Source organism: Eumetopias jubatus, unplaced genomic scaffold (assembly GCF_037043125.1).
Source record: "Eumetopias jubatus isolate StellerSeaLion01/CBP00866 unplaced genomic scaffold, mEumJub1_p1.0 scaffold_8, whole genome shotgun sequence".
In the NCBI taxonomy this organism is placed as follows: Eukaryota; Metazoa; Chordata; class Mammalia; order Carnivora; family Otariidae; genus Eumetopias; species Eumetopias jubatus.
This window is the reverse complement of record NW_028274814.1, coordinates 134,066,651-134,085,855: the sequence shown is the minus strand read 5'-3', so window position 1 is coordinate 134,085,855 and position 19,205 is coordinate 134,066,651. Positions and strand designations below refer to the sequence as shown.

The 19,205-nt window shown below is 45.6% G+C and overlaps 1 protein-coding gene across 1 annotated transcript; it reads right to left on the bottom strand.

Annotated features, from left to right (window-relative positions):
- Nucleotides 1-637: 637 nt before the first annotated feature.
- ADSL (adenylosuccinate lyase) lies at nt 638-18,009 on the bottom strand. Its single transcript, XM_028115714.2, has 13 exons — nt 17,774-18,009; nt 13,910-14,113; nt 11,690-11,734; nt 11,084-11,163; nt 7,607-7,778; nt 7,359-7,405; nt 6,585-6,675; nt 6,090-6,159; nt 5,796-5,943; nt 3,869-3,959; nt 3,134-3,223; nt 2,227-2,403; nt 638-770 (listed from the first exon to the last, which is right to left on the bottom strand). The coding sequence occupies exons 1-13, from the start codon at nt 17,942-17,944 to the stop codon at nt 684-686; spliced, it is 1,473 nt and encodes a 490-aa protein (XP_027971515.1). The 5' UTR covers nt 17,945-18,009; the 3' UTR covers nt 638-683.
- Between the last annotated feature and the right edge of the window lie 1,196 nt (nt 18,010-19,205).

Genomic DNA, 19,205 nt, shown 5'->3' with positions numbered 1-19,205 from the left:
GTTTGGGTATAACTTGAGCTGAGTAAGCCTGAAAATTTACTGTAGCTCTGACTTTCATTATATATTCTGGCAAAACATAACTGGATACCAAAGGTATCCAACCATACTGAATCAGAGTCCAGGTTATTTTGCTAGACACAGATCAAATTTATCTTCAAACGAGAGGACCACGAGTTTGCTTACTCCCTCACAATCAAGTGAGCATGTGAAACTGACTAGGCTGGACAACATGCCTGAAGGAACAGAGCAAACCACGAACTACAGGCTGTGTTGCTGTAGAAAACAGAGTCCAACTCAACATAATTTTTTTTTTTTTTTTTTTTTAAGAGAGAGAGAGCAGGGAGAGGTGGGAAGGGGCTGAGGGAGAGGGAGAATCTTAAGAAGGCTCCACACCCAGCGCTGAGCCTGATGCCCGTGGGGCTCAATCTCACAACCCTGAGATCATGACCTGAGCCAAAATCAAGTCAGACGCTTAACCAACTGAGCCACCCAGGCGCCCCAACGTAATTTATTTCTGCATTATAAACCTTGAGAAATGTGAAAGCACCATGTAAACAAAAAAGTGCTGTATCAATTTAAGGTAACAGGTCTTGAGGTAAAAGAAGGCATTAGAATAACATTTTCCAAGACTTGGCAATAAAAGTTAACGAAGCCAATGACTTCTTGTTTAATTCTTTCCAATTCTATAGACGTAATTCTGCTTTCACCTTCATTACACTTTCATATGGTTTCAGCAGGGGATAAACCTCCTCTTCTAAGAATCTCTGCACCTGCCAAAGAGGAAAGCAAATGTAAGACAAAGGAAAATATAAAGATGTAAGTTTGATAATGCTTTTTTCAATGTCACCGAGAAATAATTTGATAAAAGCTCTTACTCCACCACTGAATTTCTATTTTTCTCAACTGCCTGTCAAAAATCTGTCCCTTGACCAAGGCAGTTCAACCCACCATGCCCACATGTGCTTCCCCACAAACCAGCCCAGCCTGTTCTTTCCGTTGGTCTCCCCATTGCCCGCCCAGTTCCCCAAGCTAAAATCATCATTGCTTCTTCCCTCCTCCACATTCAACCAGCTGCCAAGTGACTAACTCCCTAACCAGCCCCGAAATCGCTCCCCTCAACTGGATCTACGACCACCTCGGCTCAACAGCCCTGTCATCTACTGCGTGGCCCTTCTGCAGCAGCTTCCTTGCTGGTCTCCTACCTGCAGTTTGTCTTCCAATTTGAAATCCTGTAACTACTTCTGGCACTTGCTGCTCCATCAACACTCAAATTAGTTTCTCTCCCATGTTGGACTATGTATTTGCCAACTCTTACTTGTCCCTAAGATTCAGCTTCCAAGGAGCCTTTCCCGACCTCTCCTATTTTAGGGCTATTCTACTCCTCCTCTGTGATCCCAAAGGATATGCTTCCCGCAATTCCTGCAGGTACTGCTTGCTATTATAATGACCTCTTTATAAGCCTTCACCACTAAGTTTTGAGGCCCAGAATGAAGCACAGTATCCGAATATATACTGAGCACCTAGTCTGCACTCGTAAATGTTTTTGAATTAGCTCTTGTGGTCTCCAAAAGGCCAAGAGGGAAAATGACATTTATTGAATACTTACTATGCACCAAGCACTGTGCTAGGCCTTTTAATCCATATAAGCACCAGCCTGTGAGATACGTATTCTTACCCTGTCAGCCTTTAAAGCCAGAAGTCAGGAATGAACCTGACTGATCTACCTGAGGGTAAAATCCAATCTTTGTCCATTATACCACATGCTCTGGACCAGAATTCGGAGAGATCCACAGGGGGAAATACTTAAGACAGCTCAAAACAACCAAATCTTCACATTTCAGCCTGCTCCGAATTTTTTTTTTTTTCCAGCCTGCTCTGAATTCTGACTTAGCCTCATTCTCATCATACCTCCTATAAAAGTAGAAACATTAAAGACAGTATCCCAGGTTCTGCAGCCCAGTCGTGTAAAAAGAGGGCATTTCGGGGGCACATGGGTGGCTCAGTTAAGCATCCAACTCTTTATTTGGGCTCAGGTCATGATCTCAGGGTCATGAGATCGAGCCCCGAGTTGGGCTTCACGCTGGGTGCAGAGCCTGCTTAAGACTCTTCCCACCCCCACTCCCACAAGTTCTCTCTCTCAAAAAATTTAAAAATAAAAATTTAAAAATTTAAAAAAGAGGGCATTTGGGGAGGCTTATAGAGCTCTGGAAGTGTCCTGGTACTTACCTGTTGGGATGCACGACCCGTAAACGAAGTAGGATCCAGTAGATGGTCCAACTGGGAGTGAATGGGACTGAAGTAGGCATCAGCTTGGATTCGCTCTATGAGGTCATTGTCACCCCCTTCCTGCTTGACCACAGCAGCTGCCTGCTGGGAAAGCACTCTGATTTTCTCATGGCAATCCTGGGAAGACAGTGAAGTACTGTTGGTTCATTTACGAAAAGGGCATTTTAACATCTTAAGACGTCATCCAGGGACGCCTGGGTGGCTCAGTCGTTGAGCAGCTGCCTTCGGCTCAGGTCATGATCCCAGGGTCCTGGGATCGAGCCCCGCATCAGGCTCCCTGCTCAGCGGGAAGCCTGCTTCTCCCTCTCCCACTCTCCCTGCTTGTGTTCCCTCTCTCGCTGTCTATCTGTCAGATAAATAAAATCTTTTAAAAAAATAAAATAAAAAAAAGAAGTCATCCAACACCACATCCATGCTGGTACACAAAGCCCTTTGGGGCTGAGGCGGTTCCCCTCGCAGTCTGACTCCAAGACCTTGACCCTCTGACCATATTCTAGGATGAGCCTGAAGTAAATGCCCATCTTGCACTGGCTCCTCCAAAGCCTCACGAACCGTGTGCTCTTGTGTCCTGCCCACTTCCCATCATTCCCTATTGGAAATTCAGACCTAATTCCTTACTAAGAGTAGACCTTTTCTACAGGTGACTAAGTGACTCACTCTTAACAAGCCAAGTTCACCACCATCACCTGCCAGAGACAAGTCTGTTCTACAGCAGAATGTGGTCACTGCTCTGTACCAATACCATGACTGAGGGTGATGACAGAAATGCTTTCATTCTCCTTAAGGGAGGAGAATAGGACTAAAGGTGCACTTTCCACCTATCCAGGAGCATGAGGGGTTAACAAACCTGGCGGTTACCCCCAGCTTTCACCATGGCCATGATGATGTTCTCCGTGGCCATGAAAGGCAGCTCTTGCCGAATGCGCCGCTCAATTACCTAGAACGAATGCAGGACGAAGATGGCGCAAGGTTACAAAGTCACACACACAGTAAGAAATCCACTGTGACCCACAAAATGCACACAAGGACATGAACTATCATATTTATGAAGACTGAGAGTAGAATGGATTGTTTTCATCTACACTGTATTTTTCAGGTTTTCTTTCTAATCCAAAGTATTATTTTGATTTAAAAAAGGAACACCAATTTAAATAAACTTTGAAGAGTTGCTTCATTGAAAGATTTCTAAAACCTAAACTTTGTTAAAATTTCAGTGCCCAGCCTCAAGAGCCAAGTATATAATGGAAATGAACCCATCTGCCTCAAGTACTTAAAAACAGGCAAAGGAAATCGTCTGCTCTGCCAGTCACACCAGAGCCGGTGAATCATGCTCATACATAGTTGTAAGCCAATTCAAAGTACTTCCTTTTCTCTTTTTTATAAACTTGTCTATGGATTCCAGGGTTAGTTCTCTAGAGCTTATGTCACAACCTTCGAAATGAGCTCTGGTTGGGAAGAACACCTATTGGACCAGGATGCAGCTCCCCAAACATAGTCACTCCAGAGCAGGAAAAGATTACACTCCCCCTCCCACATGCCAACCCCCTCCCTAATATTTTGTTTTTTAATTGAGGCTTCTTACTTTAGGGTACACCACCAATCCTTCAGAAATGTTCTGCAGCGTATTTAATATCGTATCTGCAGTGAGAAATGCCTCAGCCAAACAGATACGTCTGGAAAACAAACAGCCAATTCAGTTATCTCTTTAAACAGTGTCAATCTGAGTGAAATGTAGGGTGTGTCCCAAGAAGTTGCCTCACTGACTTGTCATGCCACATGTACTACTTGGATAACTTCCTTTAATCTCATGACTTCAGCTACCCCAGTATCCTGATGACCTTCAAATCTATTACCCCTTGTCCAGGCTACCTGCTTATGTGCCAGATCATATACCCCACTGGAGAGCTCGACCTGGTTGATCCATAGGTACCTCAAACCCCAAACTGGACTCAGCCACTTTTCCACTGCTTTCTGCTCACATGTCAAACCCACTGTTCTTCTCCCTGCAGCTCCCGTCTCAGTAAATGGCACTAGCACCCCATCACTGATCTTAATTCTCACTGCAGCCCACCACCAGGGCCAGCCAATCTGCCCCTGATTTTATACCCACATCCCTCCTCTGATCACATGGCCACTATGCCAGTGTGGACTTGGGATTTTTAAAAAATCCTCCAAATTGTTACAGCGTGTTTTAGTGGGCACATCTGATTAGGTCACACCCTGCCAAGAAGTATTCAACGGCTGACTTCTGAATGAGTTCACCCATCTTATTTCCATCGATGTCTTATTCCCTGGATTACACACAGATCCCAGAGAGCTAGCTTTAACCATGTATCCTTTTCAGAGGAGGCTGGGTGGCTCAGTCGTTAAGCATCTGCCTTCTGCCTTCGGCTCAGGTCATGATCCCAGGGTCCTGGGTTCGAGCCCCATATCGGGCTCCCTGCTCAGCAGGAAGCCTACTTCTCCCTCTCCCACTCCCCCTGCTTGTGTTCCCTCTCTCGCTGTGTCTGTCAAGTAAATAAAATCTTAAAAAAAAACAACTATGTATCCTTTTCAGATCCTAGTACAATGCGAGCAAATCAAAGTAACGTGACACTGCTTTTATTTTTTTTTAAAAGATTTTATTTATTTATTTGACACAGAGAGACACAGTGAGAGAGGGAACACATGCAGGGGGAGTGGGAGAGGGAGAAGCAGGCTTCCCGCGGACCAGGGAGCCCAATGCGGGGCTCGATCCCAGGACCCCGGGACCATGACCCGAGCCGAAGGCAGACGCTTAATGACTGAGCCACTCAGGTGCCCCTGCTTTTAAAAAGTACAGGATAGGGGCACCTGGACGGCTCAGTTGGTTGAGCAGCTGCCTTCGGCTCAGGTCATGATCCTGGAGTTCTGGGATTGAGTCCTGCATCGGGCTCCCTGCTCAGCGGGGAGTCTGCTTCTCCCTGTGACCCTCCCCCCTCTCATGTGCTCTCTCTCCCTCACTCTCTCTAATAAATAAATAAATAAAATTAAAAAAAAAAGTACAGGATAGGGGTGCCTAGCTGGCTCAGTTGGTTAAGCGTCTGCCTTTGGCTCAGGTCATGATCTCAGGGTCCTGGGATCAAGCCCCGGTCGGGATCCCTCCTCAGCGGGGAGTCTGCTTCTCCCTCTGCCCCTCCCTCTGCTCATGCTCTCTCGCTCTCTCTCAAATAAATAAATAAAATCTTAAAAAACAAAACAAAACAAAAAAGCCTATTATTTCTTAAGTCTCAGAGCATCACCTCCTCTGTGAAGCATTCCCTGACTCCTCCACCACTACTCCCCCCGTCTTAGTTCCCACAGAGATTATCTCGTACACACTCTGATCCTAACATGCATCACACTGTTCTATGTTCTTGCCTCCCTCCTAGACTCCAGGCTCTGTGGGGACATGGAGCAAATGCACAGATGCTCAAAACCTCCTTCTGCTTCCAGGCTCCTCTCTGGTCCTCCCCCCCACTTGCTATATGTGGCATCCCCCTTCTACTGACCGGTTGGCACTATCATCCAATGTACGCTCAAACCACTGCACAGATGCCGTCTGCAGCGGGTCCATGATAAGGGTCATCAGGTGGCGGGCAAGGCTGCAGCAGCGCTCAGAGCGCATAGGGTTCCGCTTGTATGGCATCGCACTGGAGCCTGCCCCGTACAAGGAGGAGAAGCAAAGGCAGAGAGACTTCAGAGGACAGCGGATGCCTGAGCACGCTGCTGGGTGAGCTAGTAACACATGCCCACAGGCCTCCCAGCATTGCTGCGGTGCTCCCACGTCTTCACAGAACACTCACCAATCTGCTGTTTTTCGAAGGGTTCTTCCATCTCCTTGAGGTTTGCCAGGAGTCGTATGTCGGTACAAATCTGGGGGGAAAGGGCCACAGGCATCAACCCACAGTGCTGGTGCACAGGACTCTGGGAGCAGGGGCTAGGCTGATGAAGGAGGTGAGCACGTCCTCTCCAAAAGCTCCTGGAGAATATCTCACTTAGACTTCTCCTGGCTCCTGAAGAGCGGGACTAACAAGTAAGGGAGCGTGGAAACACTTGTGTGAAACACTGCTGAAGACAGCAAGGAAAGACAGCGCAAGATGAGCTTTAACGAGAACGCTGGAGCTTGTCCTGTCTTTTAACCACCTTAATTTAAGAGGTGTCACCTACAGACCCCCAGAGGGTGAAAATGAAGCTTGACATCTCGAGATAGGACTAAATAAAAGTCTGAGGCCAATTCCATCTGTCTGTGGTGTGCAAAGCTCTCAGCCCGACCCCCGCAAACTGCTACCACCACTCACCTTGTGCACAGATGCTCCCAAGCTAGCTAGCAGAGACAGCACCTCAATATCCACTTTTCGTGTATAGGTCTGTCCTGTGATAATGAAAGCCCTAAAAGTAATAGAAAAGAATCATAAGTGAAAATATTTCAGGGGCGCCTGGCTGGCTCAGTTGGCGGACCATGCAACTCTTGATCTCAGGGTTGTTTAAGTTTGAGCCCCACACTGGGTGTAGAGATTACTTAAAAATAAAATCTGGGGGAAAAAAAGTGTTTTTTCAAAATGTGACTGTGTCAAACAAATGAGCAAAAACAGACCTTAAGGAAAAGCTTGGTGTCACTGGTATACGAAGTCATACTGAGCCCAGACAACCTCACTGATAATATGCTTCTGAAACAGACTGTTCTTCCACCCTTTTCACTAACACCCAGACCCGAGAAGGAAATGTGGGCCTGTGGTACCCATGTCTTGCCACAGCCTGATGGAAATGCCTGGAAAAGAAGCCATGGTGAAGCCTTGTGGCCCTCAGTGGAAATGGTCAGATTTAGATGAACCCCCTGGAGGACCTCAACACGGGTGAGACTATTCTAAACATCTCAGAAGTAAACACTTTCCTTTTTCCTTATAGACTATAAAAAAATAGAATCTAGACTATAAGAAAATAAAACCCAGGCCAGAGATAAAAGGAAATGGGTAGAAGAACTAAGGAAGAAAAAGTCAGGGTCAAATCAAAAGGTACACTGAACACAAGCCTTCATCATCACTTAGTAAGGAAGCCAACACTCATTTACCTACCTCTTAAATCCTGCCTTTTCTGTCACCATCTTGTCAAGCTGCTCTACCTTGGAAGAAAAAGACATTCCTGTAGAAATCCAGGTGTGACCAGTATGAGAACATCTCAACATCCTGCCCAGGTTTCAACCCTTGGTACTCCTTCCAGTCCATTCATCCCAGGATCAAACTCTCCTCCCATCCTGGAGGTCAGCTTTGTCTCTGGTGCTCCCACCACTGAGTTTCTGTGTCCCCAGTTGCTCTCAGAATACCTTCTGGTCATCTCCCTCGAAGAGCTGCAGGAAGCTGGCCTGAGTGCCAGTGGTGCCCTTCACTCCCCGGAAGCGCAGGTCATCTCGGACACGCTTCAAGTTCTGGAGATCCATGCAAAGATCCTGAATCCAAAGACAGCAACGTTTCCCAACTGTGGTCAGCTGAGCAGGCCTGAAAATGACCCAAAAAGGACACAGAGAAGTCTCAAACCAAGGACTTACTTCATAAAAGCTTCACTGCTTCTTCAAACAATCACTGCTACCCCTGGAAAGGGTAAGAATTAAAGAGAGAGAGAAACCGGTGTAGACAAAACCAGAGCTAAGAAGTTTGAGCAAATAATAGTTAAGGAAATTCAATGTCATTTATAAATATTCAATGATTATAAAACTGAAGGTCTCCTAACATAGTTCTTTCTTTATCATCAAGAGGCAATATAAGGGCAAGGACAATGCCTGTTTTGTTTGTCCCCAGACTTTGGCAGTCAAATACACTCATGTAACAAACATTTGCCAAGTATCCAATGTGTTCTTGGTTTTGAAAATACAGCAAAAGGAAACAGACAAGGTTCCTGTCCAATGGAGCTCACACTGTGGTGTAAACAAGTAAACAAAGTAACTATTGATTGTCAGAAATGTGAAAACATAAAATGATGAGGACACTGGAGAATGCTACTCTAGACTGTCTGTAAAGGAAGGCCTCTGAGGAGATCTGATGAGAAGCTAGCCATGCTGTGGAGAACCCCAAAACACACATAACCAAAGGACTCTATAACAGCTGATGGCTTCGCTCCCCATCCCAAGTCTAAATCGATCTACTGCTGGTGTGTTTCTGAACATAAAATATAATTATGAATACACTGCAATAAAGTTGGAGTCCTAAGAGATGACCTAGCTCATCCCAGATGGATTTTCTCTCCTATCAGGCTAATGACATGAACAGATGGCAACACGAGGGCATACCATGAGCCACAGTATGTCCCCCCATTAATCTCATGGTAGTTTTCTAGCTAACTCTCGCTAATAGATTACTGGTACAAGCCAAGAAATAAATGGATGGCTTTGCATGGATCTGTTCATGGCAGCATTGTACATAACAGCCACAAAGTGGAAAAAACCCAAATGTCTAGCAACTGAAGAACGGACAAACAAAATCTGGTATATCTACCATTTTGGGCTATAAAAAGAAATGAAGCGCTCTACATGCTACAATGTGAACACTGAAAACATTATACTAAGTGAATAAAGCCAGTCATAACAAGATGAATATTGTATGACTCTATTTAAATAAAAAGTCCAGAAGAGGCAAATCCATAGACAGAAAATAATGACTGCCAGGGGACAGTTAAGAGGGGAATAGGAGTGACTGCTAAATGGGTGTGGATTTTTTTGAAGGGTGATGGAAATATTCTGAAATTATGTACTGGTGACCGTGTAATTCTGTAAATGTACTAAAAACCACTAATTAGGGGCGCCTGGGTGGCTCAGTCAGTTGGGCATCCGATTCTTGATTTCGGCTCAGGTCGTGGGATTAAGCCCCATATCAGGCTCTGTGCTCAGCAGGGAGTCTGCTTGAGATTCTCTCTCCCTCTACACCTCCCTCAGTTCACGCTCTCTCTCTAGAATAAATCTTAAAAAAAAAAAACCACCACTAATTGTAGACTTAAAAAGGGTGAATTTTATGGTATGTGAATTATATCTCAATAAAGCGGCTTCCCCTCCCCCCCCTTTTTAAAAGATTTATTTATTTGAGAGGAACGGAGAGAGCAGGGAGCCTGATGCAGGGCTGGATACCAGGACCGAGATCATGACCTAAGCCAAAATCAAGTCAGCTGCTTAATTGATTGAGCCACCCAGGCACCCCTCTTTTTTTTTTTTAAGTAGGCTTCACGCTCAACATGGGGCTTGAACTCACAACACCCTGAGACCGAGAGTCGCATGCTCTACTGACCGAGCCAGCCAGGTGCCCCAAAGCTGCTGCTTTTTAAATGCAGGAAATGACTGAAGTTGAGGTGATATCTATGCATCATACCATTTTCTGAGTGCCTAACGCCTGCTAACTGTGCCAGCAGATACCCTCATCACCCTATACCCAAAGGAATACTGGGATGCATGCATTCTCTGAGCACTCTCCAATACTCACAGGAGAGGAAGACGAGTTGCAACTCAGGTAATACTAGGGAGTCAGCAGAAGGCAACGTTTGTCATGGCCAACCCCTATATACTGCACACTGACTCCTCATGAACTTTTTTTTTAAAGATTTATTTATTTGACAGAGAGAGTGAGAGAGCACAAGCAGGGGGAGGGCAGAGGGAGAGGGAGAAGCAGGCTCCCCCGATGCGGGACTCCATCCTGGGGACCCTGGGATCACGACCTGAGCCAAAGGCAGATGCTTAACCATCTGAGCCACCCAGGCGCCACTCTCATGAACAATTTCTTCAGGTTTCTGCTACCAGTAAATGCAGGCCCTAACTTTGAGGAAGATTAAAGTCAACAGCCTTTCCTAAATTATAGGAGATAATATCCTTATTGCCGAGACACGTAGGTGGCTTAGTTGGTTGGGCATCTGCCTTTGGCTCGGGTCATGATCCCAGGGTTCTGGGATCGAGCCCCGCGTCGGGCTCCCGGCTCAGCAGGGAGCCTGCTTCTCCCTCTTCCCCTGCTCCTGCTCTCTCTCTCTCTCGCTCTCTCTTTCAAAAAAAAAAACACCCTTGTTGCCATAGCAATACCGCATCAAAATATAAGGCAGATGCTAACACACCACTACTGAAATGTCATTAGAAGTTTGCTACTAGCATTCCAAAAATGACATTCTCTGCTTTTGAAAAGGATTTTATTTGCTAATCATAAAAATATTTGCACATTTTAAAAATACAAAATATAGGGAAAAATTTAATTATCCTACTATCCCATAAACAAGAGAAAATCAATATTTACATCTTGGTGTAAGTTCTTCCAATCTTTGTACAATTTATATGCTGTCTTTATCCCATAACATTAACCTAAGCATATTTCCATGATATTGGTCTTACAAGCATCATTTTAATGGCTACGTATTATTCCTGCCTATGAATATACTATATACTATACCTTATTTAATTATTCTCTTATTGTGGACATTTAGATGGTTTCCAATGATTACTATAAAACCACTATTTTAGCAAACATCTTTTTGTACATAAGGCTATTTGCATAATTTGGATTACTTCCTTGGGATAGAGTCTTAAAAATGGAATTACTAAATCAGGAAACATGAATACTTCCTAAGGCTCTTGATCCATATTTCCCCAAATCCCCCAAATGAACTCTTACTACTATAGCTTTTAACGTAGAGACAAGATTCATTCCTCATAAGCATCCCAAGTTATTTGCTTACACTGTGTTTTGAGATTCTTCATCTCCAGGCTTCCATGGAGAAGGGAAACTGAAGAAATGCACACAAACTAGCCCAAGTCCCAAGAAGTAATCATATCACTTACTGGAAATGTGTGAAACCTAAGGTAGGAAGATCGGCTCGTTCCTTAGCAAAGTCAGCAAGCCGAGAGATCACTCTAGCAAGCTGTAAGAAAGACCGTGTAGTGAAGAATGAGTTCAGGGTGAGCTCGTTACATAATCAGGAGCTAAAATTTTAGACAATTTAATATAAAATGAGATGTCTAGCCTGTGGAAGGCAGAGGCGTATCTTCATCTTTGTATCCCAAAGTGCCTTGATGAGTTCAGAGCAATCAACGTTTGAAAACTGAGTTGACTACCTAAAGAGTTATGAACTTTTTCTGCACAATTTTAAGACCACTTATGTGCTCATGCAGAAAAAAGGACAAAGTCACAAATCTGACCCACCTATTCCAACAACAAGCCACTGGTTAACTTCCTTCATTTAAAAGGCTGTTTTAAAAAGGATTTGCTTAGAGCATTTTAACCCAAAAAGAGACAATTAATTAGTTCTATAGATCAGATATAGGATCATTTGTCTGAATAAAAGATAATCTATTTATAGTCACGTTGCATTGATTTATTCCAAAATGGTGCCCATCTCCTATCATAGGGAACTCAGGGCTGACAAGAGACTGCTGCCAACTCCTTACCTTTGGCAAAAGCAGGTCAAATGCGTTTCTAAGAATAATCAGGTCCTGCAAAAGAAAATGCAGTGGTCTCACATTAAACAGCTTTGCCCAAACAATAATATTACATAACACTTTTTGGCCATCACAACTGGGCTTCTCAGTTAGCCACCTACCTCACTATGAGCAACCCTCTGTGCAAGCCAGAAGATCCTAACAGCAGTTGTTCTTTTCAGATTACTGTTTTAAAAGCACATCAACCGGGGCCGCCTGGGTGGCTCAGTCGTTAAGTGTCTGCCTTTGGCTGAGGTCATGATCCCAGGGTCCTGGGATCGAGCCCCACGTTGGGGTCCCTGCTCAGCGGGGAGCCTACTTCTCCCTCTCCCACTCCCCCAGGGTCCTGGGATCGAGCCCCGCATCGGGCTCCCTGCTCAGCGGGGAGCCTGCCTCTCCCTCTCCCACTCCCCCTGCTTGTGTTCCTGCTCTTGCTGTGTCTGTCAAATAAATCAATCAAAAAAAAAAAAAAAAAAAAAGGCACATCAACCTAGACAGCAGTACTTCTGGGATCTCCAAGGAACACAACCCTTTTGCCCCCGAAGGCCAATGTACATGGTATCTAAAACGACTGGAAAACAGTCATGGGGCAAACTTCCATCCTGAATACTCTGAGGATGTCCAGGTCAACAAGCTCTAGATCTTCCCAAAGAGGAATGCCCGAGTCTCTGAGAAGCTTCCAGGGGGAAAATTCCATTAGTTTCCCCTCCTTTGTTCATGTCTATCATTGCGAACAACAACAAAAAGACATGAACCAGAATATCAAGGTTTAGGAAATTTGAAGCTGTTCTTGAGGGAAACAGGAGATGTACTTCAGGCAACTCACATGAGACAGTAATTGCTGAGCTCAACCACACACTGGGTACGTGTTTAAAAAAAAAAAAAGTATATTCCAAGTGAGGGCATTGTTGTTCTTCCATTATTTGAGTCACCAGTTACACACAGATGCCTTTATTTTTTTTTTTAAAGATTTTATTTATTTATTTGAGAGAGAGAGAGAATGAGAGAGAGAGAAAGCACATGAGGGGGGAAGGGTCAGAGGGAGAAGCAGACTCCCTGCTGAGCAGGGAGCCCAATGCGGGACTCGATCCAGGGACTCCAGGATCATGACCTGAGCCGAAGGCAGTCGCTTAACCAACTGAGCCACCCACGCACCCACACAGATGCCTTTAATTAGGTACCACTTGAGACTACAAATATTTGAGGCAACTTAAAAATTAGTGCTTCTTTCTGAGTTGGAAGCGTATCTGGAAATGGAACTTCTGGTCCCTGGGCACAGTGTGATTAAGAGCGCAGCTTTGGAGCCATTCTTCCTGGGCTTCTGTCCTTTCTAGCTCTGTGACACTGGGCAAGTCCTTCAACCTCTCTTGTGTCCTCATGCGTGGAGACGGGGATCATAAAGCCAGATCCGAAAGACTCCACATTCTGATTCCATTTATAGGACATTACCAGAAAAGGCAAAACTACAGAGAAGGAAAGCAAGTGAACGGTTGTCGGAGTGGGGACAGATGCAAACAGGCACAAGAACTTCTTAGAGTGAGGGATGTGCCATAAAACCGAAGTGTAGTGAAGGTTGAACTGTATCAATTTACTAAAACTCACTGAGCTGCACATTTAAGATGGGGAAATTTATGGTATATAAACTACACCTCAAGAAGCTGTTGAAAAATGGGAGATAAAAGCACCTCTCTCGGTTGTTGTGAAGAATAAAGTAATACATACAAAATGCTCAGAATACTGCCAGGCACCTAGTAAACTCTTAGGAAAATGCGATATTACTTTTTCACATTTGACGATAAGCTGATCTGCCAATTAAGTGTTTTGTGTAAGAATCACAATGCAATTCTTTCTTTTTTTTTCTGGAAGTTACAGCAATGAGTTATAAAGAGTTAGAAAAAGTTAGAAAGAAAATCCCTCTGGACAATTACCTTGCCACTAAAACACTAAGACCTTGACTTACATCCAACGAACTAATGCGTAAACTGTATCTGCCAGTCTTATATTATGGAGGTCATTAGAGGCTTATAGTTTAGATTGGAAGGATAATAAAAGCAGAAGATTCCCGAGTTTAAGATAGCCCTAAAACTAAAGATCTATGGAGTCACTTCCTAAAATTAGACAAAATCACATAAAATTTATAAATCCATTATGAAGACTGGGTCCTAAGTGGAAACAAAACAAGGCTCCTACTGTATTGTCTCCAACATAGCAGGAGGTGGCGCCAAGATGAATTATGGCAGCAGCTTTCGGGCAGCAGTGACCAAACGTGTGCACGTGAGCCATCACATCGTGTCGTAACTGCTTCTCTTCCTCAGCTGCCATTTTGAAGTCGATGTTATCCAGGTTTGATTTCATCTCCTGGATTTGTTCATCTGTGATAGGCAAACCCAATGTCTGCAGAACAGGCAAAACAAAATAAAATAACCTCAAGTGTCACGACGACTTGAAGTGACACTGAGAAAAAAACTGGTTCATGTTAGCATTTATGCCCCACCTCCCAATTCTTGTTAAAATTTGGGGCAGGGCTCTGGGTAGCCCAGTCGACTGAGCCATGCCAGCTCTTGATTTCAGCTGTCATGACCTCAGGGTCTTGGGACTGAGCCCGGCGACAGGCTCCCTGCTCAGCTGGGGAGTCTGCTTGTCTCCCTCTCCCTTTGATCCCCACCCGACCCTGGCTTGTACATACTCTAAAACAAATCAATAAATCTTTAGAAAAAAATAAAAATAAAATTTGGGGCAACTAAAAGTATATAGAGAGGAGTTTTCTTTTTTAAGATTTTACACATTCATATTTTAAAAAGGCTAGCCCACTGATGTCAGAAAAGGAGAGGGGAGTTAAGAGTCTACACTGCAGAGGAAATGCACCTCGAGGTATTGTTTTCTGGCTCAGTCAGTTAAGCAACTGCCTTCAGCTCAGGTCAGGATCCCAGGGTCCTGGGATTGAGCGCCGCATCGGGTTCCCTGCTCAGCAGGGGAATCTGCTTCTCCCCCTCCCCCTCATGCTGTCTCTCTCGCTCGCTTTCAAATAAATAAAATCTTAAAAAAAAAAAATTTTATTTATTTATTTTGGGGGGCACGCATGTGCATGGGGAGGGACAGAGGGAGAAAGAATCCCAAGCGGAGTGTGTGGAGTGTGAAGCGCCAGGCAGGGCTCGATCCCACTACCCTGAGATCACCATCAAGCTGAAACCAAGAGTCGGATGACCAACCAATTGAGCCACCCAGACGCCTTGGAGGGCATGATTTTTTTTTTAATTATTTATTTTTGAGAGAGAGAGAGAGAGAGAGAGAGAGCACTCAAGCGAGTGTGAGTGGGGGGGGCAGAGGGAGAAGTAGACTCCCCGCTGAGCCAGGATGCTGGGATCCCAACCTGAGCTGAAGGCAGACACTTAACCAGGCAGACACTTAACTGAGCCACCCAGGCGCCTGAGGGTATGATTTTCTTAATGAATAACGTAAATTACATTCTAAGTAAATGCCAAAATATCCAACAATGTAATTCTGATCTTTGTTCCCTCTACCCCTATATCTCTGCCTGGCTCACACGTTTTGGTCTCTGGGCTCAAAAGTCATCTTCTCAAAGAGGTCTTTCCTGACTCCAGTATGAAACATCCTTCTTATATGTCATTCATCTATCCCTTTAACCTAAATTTATTTACAGCACTTACCACCACATGACATTTTTACAAATGCGTTAGCCTGTCTCTCCCTCTAGAATGTATACTCCGTAAGAGGAGAGTCTGTTGTATTTATTGCTTACCCCTTAGTGCTTGGCCTGTAAGTGCCCAAAGTGTTGGGATCCAGGCCAAAACTTCACATTTGACCCAGACGGAGTTACTTAGAGAAATGAAAATTAAGAATGTTGTAAGTGGTTTTGCCAACAAATTATATACAGCAAACTTGGTAAAACTGAAAACCACTGCAGGACGTTATTGAGAAAATAAACACATAAACATCTTACATTCATCCATCACTGGAAAAATCGGGCTGTCAAAAAACAGCTTGCAGCCCAGAGGCAGCTCAGAACCCTGGGTTCAAGTGCTGAATATACAGAATGGTGAAATTCATTCAAACCTCTCTTTGAAACTCCCAAGCCTTGGCCCTGGGGAGGATCTTGCATCTTAGGCCTGTCTTGCTCAAGATGGTAGCTACTTGCCAGATGTGGCTATTTACATTTAAATTGATTGAAATTAAAAAATAAAAATTCAGTTCCTCAGTCACACTAGCCAAATTTCAAGAGCTCAGTAGCCATATGGGCAAGGCTGCCTTGGATCGGTAAGACAGTAGAGAGGGTATCTCAGGGCTCCTCCCAAAGCTAAGCAGCAGGGGGCAGTGCGGCCAAACTGCTTCCTACCCCCAAGCAATGCATTTTGTTAAAATTCATCCTCCACTTCTGCTTTTCTGCATTCCTCAACATCTCTTATTCAATTTTTTTCTTAACTACTAAATTATTATGCAGTTTATGCTAATTTTGACACCCTAACAGATAATCCAAATGCAGATTATACTAAAACTGTATGCATTTCAGACAATGTGCTGACTGGGCAGAGGAAAGAATACATATTCAGACAACTCTACATTTCAATTCCAGCTAGATAACATTCCCTAGCTATGGTGATCCTGCAAAGTCTTTGAATGCCACTACCCTCATCTATATAATGGAGTATCATACGAAGGACAAAAGAGTACGTGCCAGTACATGATAAATCACAACACCCTATTAATGTCCTTTTCTACCCATTACTGGTATCTAAGCCAATAGTTTATGAAGTCTTTCTGTGTCTCCATTCCATCATCTGTCAAACATCTGTAAAATAGTACTTACCATAGGGTTGTTTTGAGGGTTAATGAGCCATTAATATTCAAGGTCTTAAGACAGTGCCTGGCACATAGTAGACATGATAAATGTGTCCACTATTATTATGTCACTTAATTTTCTTGAGCACAGTGATGGGGAGGGGGAAAATCTAGGAAGAGTTTTCTGTTTGGGGAGTTCAGCTGTACCTTCGTCCCAGGCATGTGCTCAGATTGTTTCCAAGTTTACTGATGCCCTTTGAGAGGACACTGCCATCTTGCCTGTTGTGGCGTTTTCCTCTGAAACTTTATAGCTCTCTGGATCACCTTCAGTTTCCTTCAACTCCTCTGGGAAGGCCCCTCTGGAGCTATTTCTGAAAGCGCTGAGCTAAATAGCCCTATATGCAGAAATCCCATCTGATAATCCCCTACCCTGATTCTTCCCTCACTAGAAAGGCAAAACGCAGCCGAGTGGAGCGGAAGTAGTGGCCTAGGAAACACGAATTTTGTTGTGACAGTCCTGTCACTACACTGAGGCTCAGGCTCTGCACTGAACCCAGGTTCACACCCAGGTTCCGCTATTAATGGTTAGGAGCAAATAATGCGCTTGGCTATCACTGAGGTTTGATTTCTCCCATATAATGTGGGAAAAGCACCACCTAGTTTGCAAAGTCTTTACGGGTTAAACGGGAAAAGATGTGTAAAGAAATGAGTCGCACAACTGAGTACGTAACGAGCGCTCAGTGTCCGTGGTCAGCAGAGTATTCCTGCAGGAATGGCCAAGATTAAACTCTTAAAACCACAGCGTGCATTTCTCGCCGCCTCCTCCGCGTCTCTAACCCTCCGTGAATCAAAACCAAGGAGGCGGCTCGCCTGGGTGGCTCAGTCGTTAAAGGTCTGCCTTCGGCTCAGGTCATGATCCCAGAGTCCTGGGATCGAGCCCCGCATCGGGCTCCCTGCTCTGCAGGAAGCCTGCTTCTCCCTCTCCCACTCCCCCTGCTTGTGTTCCCTCTCTCGCTGTGTCTCTCTCTGTCAAATAGACAAATAAAATTAAAAAAAAAAAAAAAAAAAGGGAGGCAACAGGTGTCGCCCTCCTGCCCTGACCTTCCTGGGGCCACAGCTCCTCAGGAAAGGGATACTCGGCCGAAAATAGCGGGGCAGCCGCCCCTAGGGGTCAGGCCCAGGCTCGTCTCCGAGCCCCGCACGTGCTGGGGCGGGCCCGCCTCTCCCCGCCCGGACCCTATCCCCGCGGCCCGTTACCTGCTCGGCCTCCGCCAGCCACAGCCAGAGCTGCCGCCAGGTCCGGAATTTGTACCTTTCGCTAAACACGAAGCACATCTCCGGGCTGGCGTAGCGGGAGGCAAGCGGCGAGCGGTAGCTGTCGTGCCCGCAGGCCGCCTGCTCCCCGCCGCGATCGCCTCTTTCTGCCATCCCGAACACGATATCCTACTGAAGGACGCAGGCCCCGCGAGGGCGGGAGCGGAAGGCCGGGGGCAGGGACTTCCTCTGTTCGGGGCGGGACTTCCTCCACTTGGTCCCGCCCCGGGGGTCCCGGACACGCGAGAGCTCAAAGTTGTCGCGCTCCGGCAGCTAGCCGCTGAGGGTTGGCGGGTGTCTTTTCGTGTACAAGAAACGTGATTAGCGTTTCGTAAGTTACTTAGCCGCTCTGCGCCTCAGTGTCTCCATCTGAAAAAGGTACATTAAGAACTGCCTTTAAGATTGCCATGAGCTTAGGGGCGCCTGGGTGGCTCAGTCATTAAGCGTGTGCCTTTGGCTGGGGCTGTGATCCCAGAGTCCTGGGATCGAGCCCCGCATCGGGCTCCCTGCTCCGCGGGAAGCCTGCTTCTCCCTCCCCCACTCCCCCTGCTCGTGTTCCCTCTCTCGCTGTGTCTCTCTCTGTCAAATAAATAAATAAAATCTTAAAATAAAAAGATTGCCATGAGCTTAGAGTAATAGACTAGGGATGTCTGGGACACTTAGAAAACCCTCTCTGTGTTTTGCTATTATTTTTTTGAAAGATCTTATTTTAGAGAGAAAGAGATTGCTCGGGCAGAGGGAGGGACAAAGAGAACCTCGGGGAGGCTCCCCGGGTACCGCAGGCCTGATGAGGGGCTCCATCTGACCACCCTGAGATCATGACCTGACCGGAAATCAAGACAAGAGTCCATGCTCAGGGGCGCCTGGGTGGCTCAGTTGGTTAAGCAGCTGCCTTCAGCTCAGGTCATGATCCCAGAGTCCTGGGATCGAGCCCCGCATCGGGCTCCTTGCTCTGCGGGGAGCCTGCTTCTCCCTCTCCCTCTGCCTGCTGCTCCCCCTGCTTGTAATCTCTCTCTCTCTCACTATCTCTCTGTGTCAAATAAATAAATAAAATCTTTAAAAAAGAAAAAGCCCATGCTCAACCGACTGAGCCACCCAGATGCCCCTGTGTTTGCTCTAATCATAGTTGTCGCCCACCCCAGCTTCACTGCCACTGCCTGTCTCACACCAGCGCACTTCTGAGGAGAAATGATGTCCAAGGGAAATTGGCATTTGTCGAGTTCCAAGTGAGCCCCTTGCACAAAACTGCAGTAAAAATGGATTTCAGCCAGTACTGGAACTGAGACTCCCAGAAGCTGAGTGACTTGCTGAGGGTCACCCAGCTAGTAATGGAGCCACCCGACTTCAGATTCTGCACTCTTAGCCACTGTGCTGT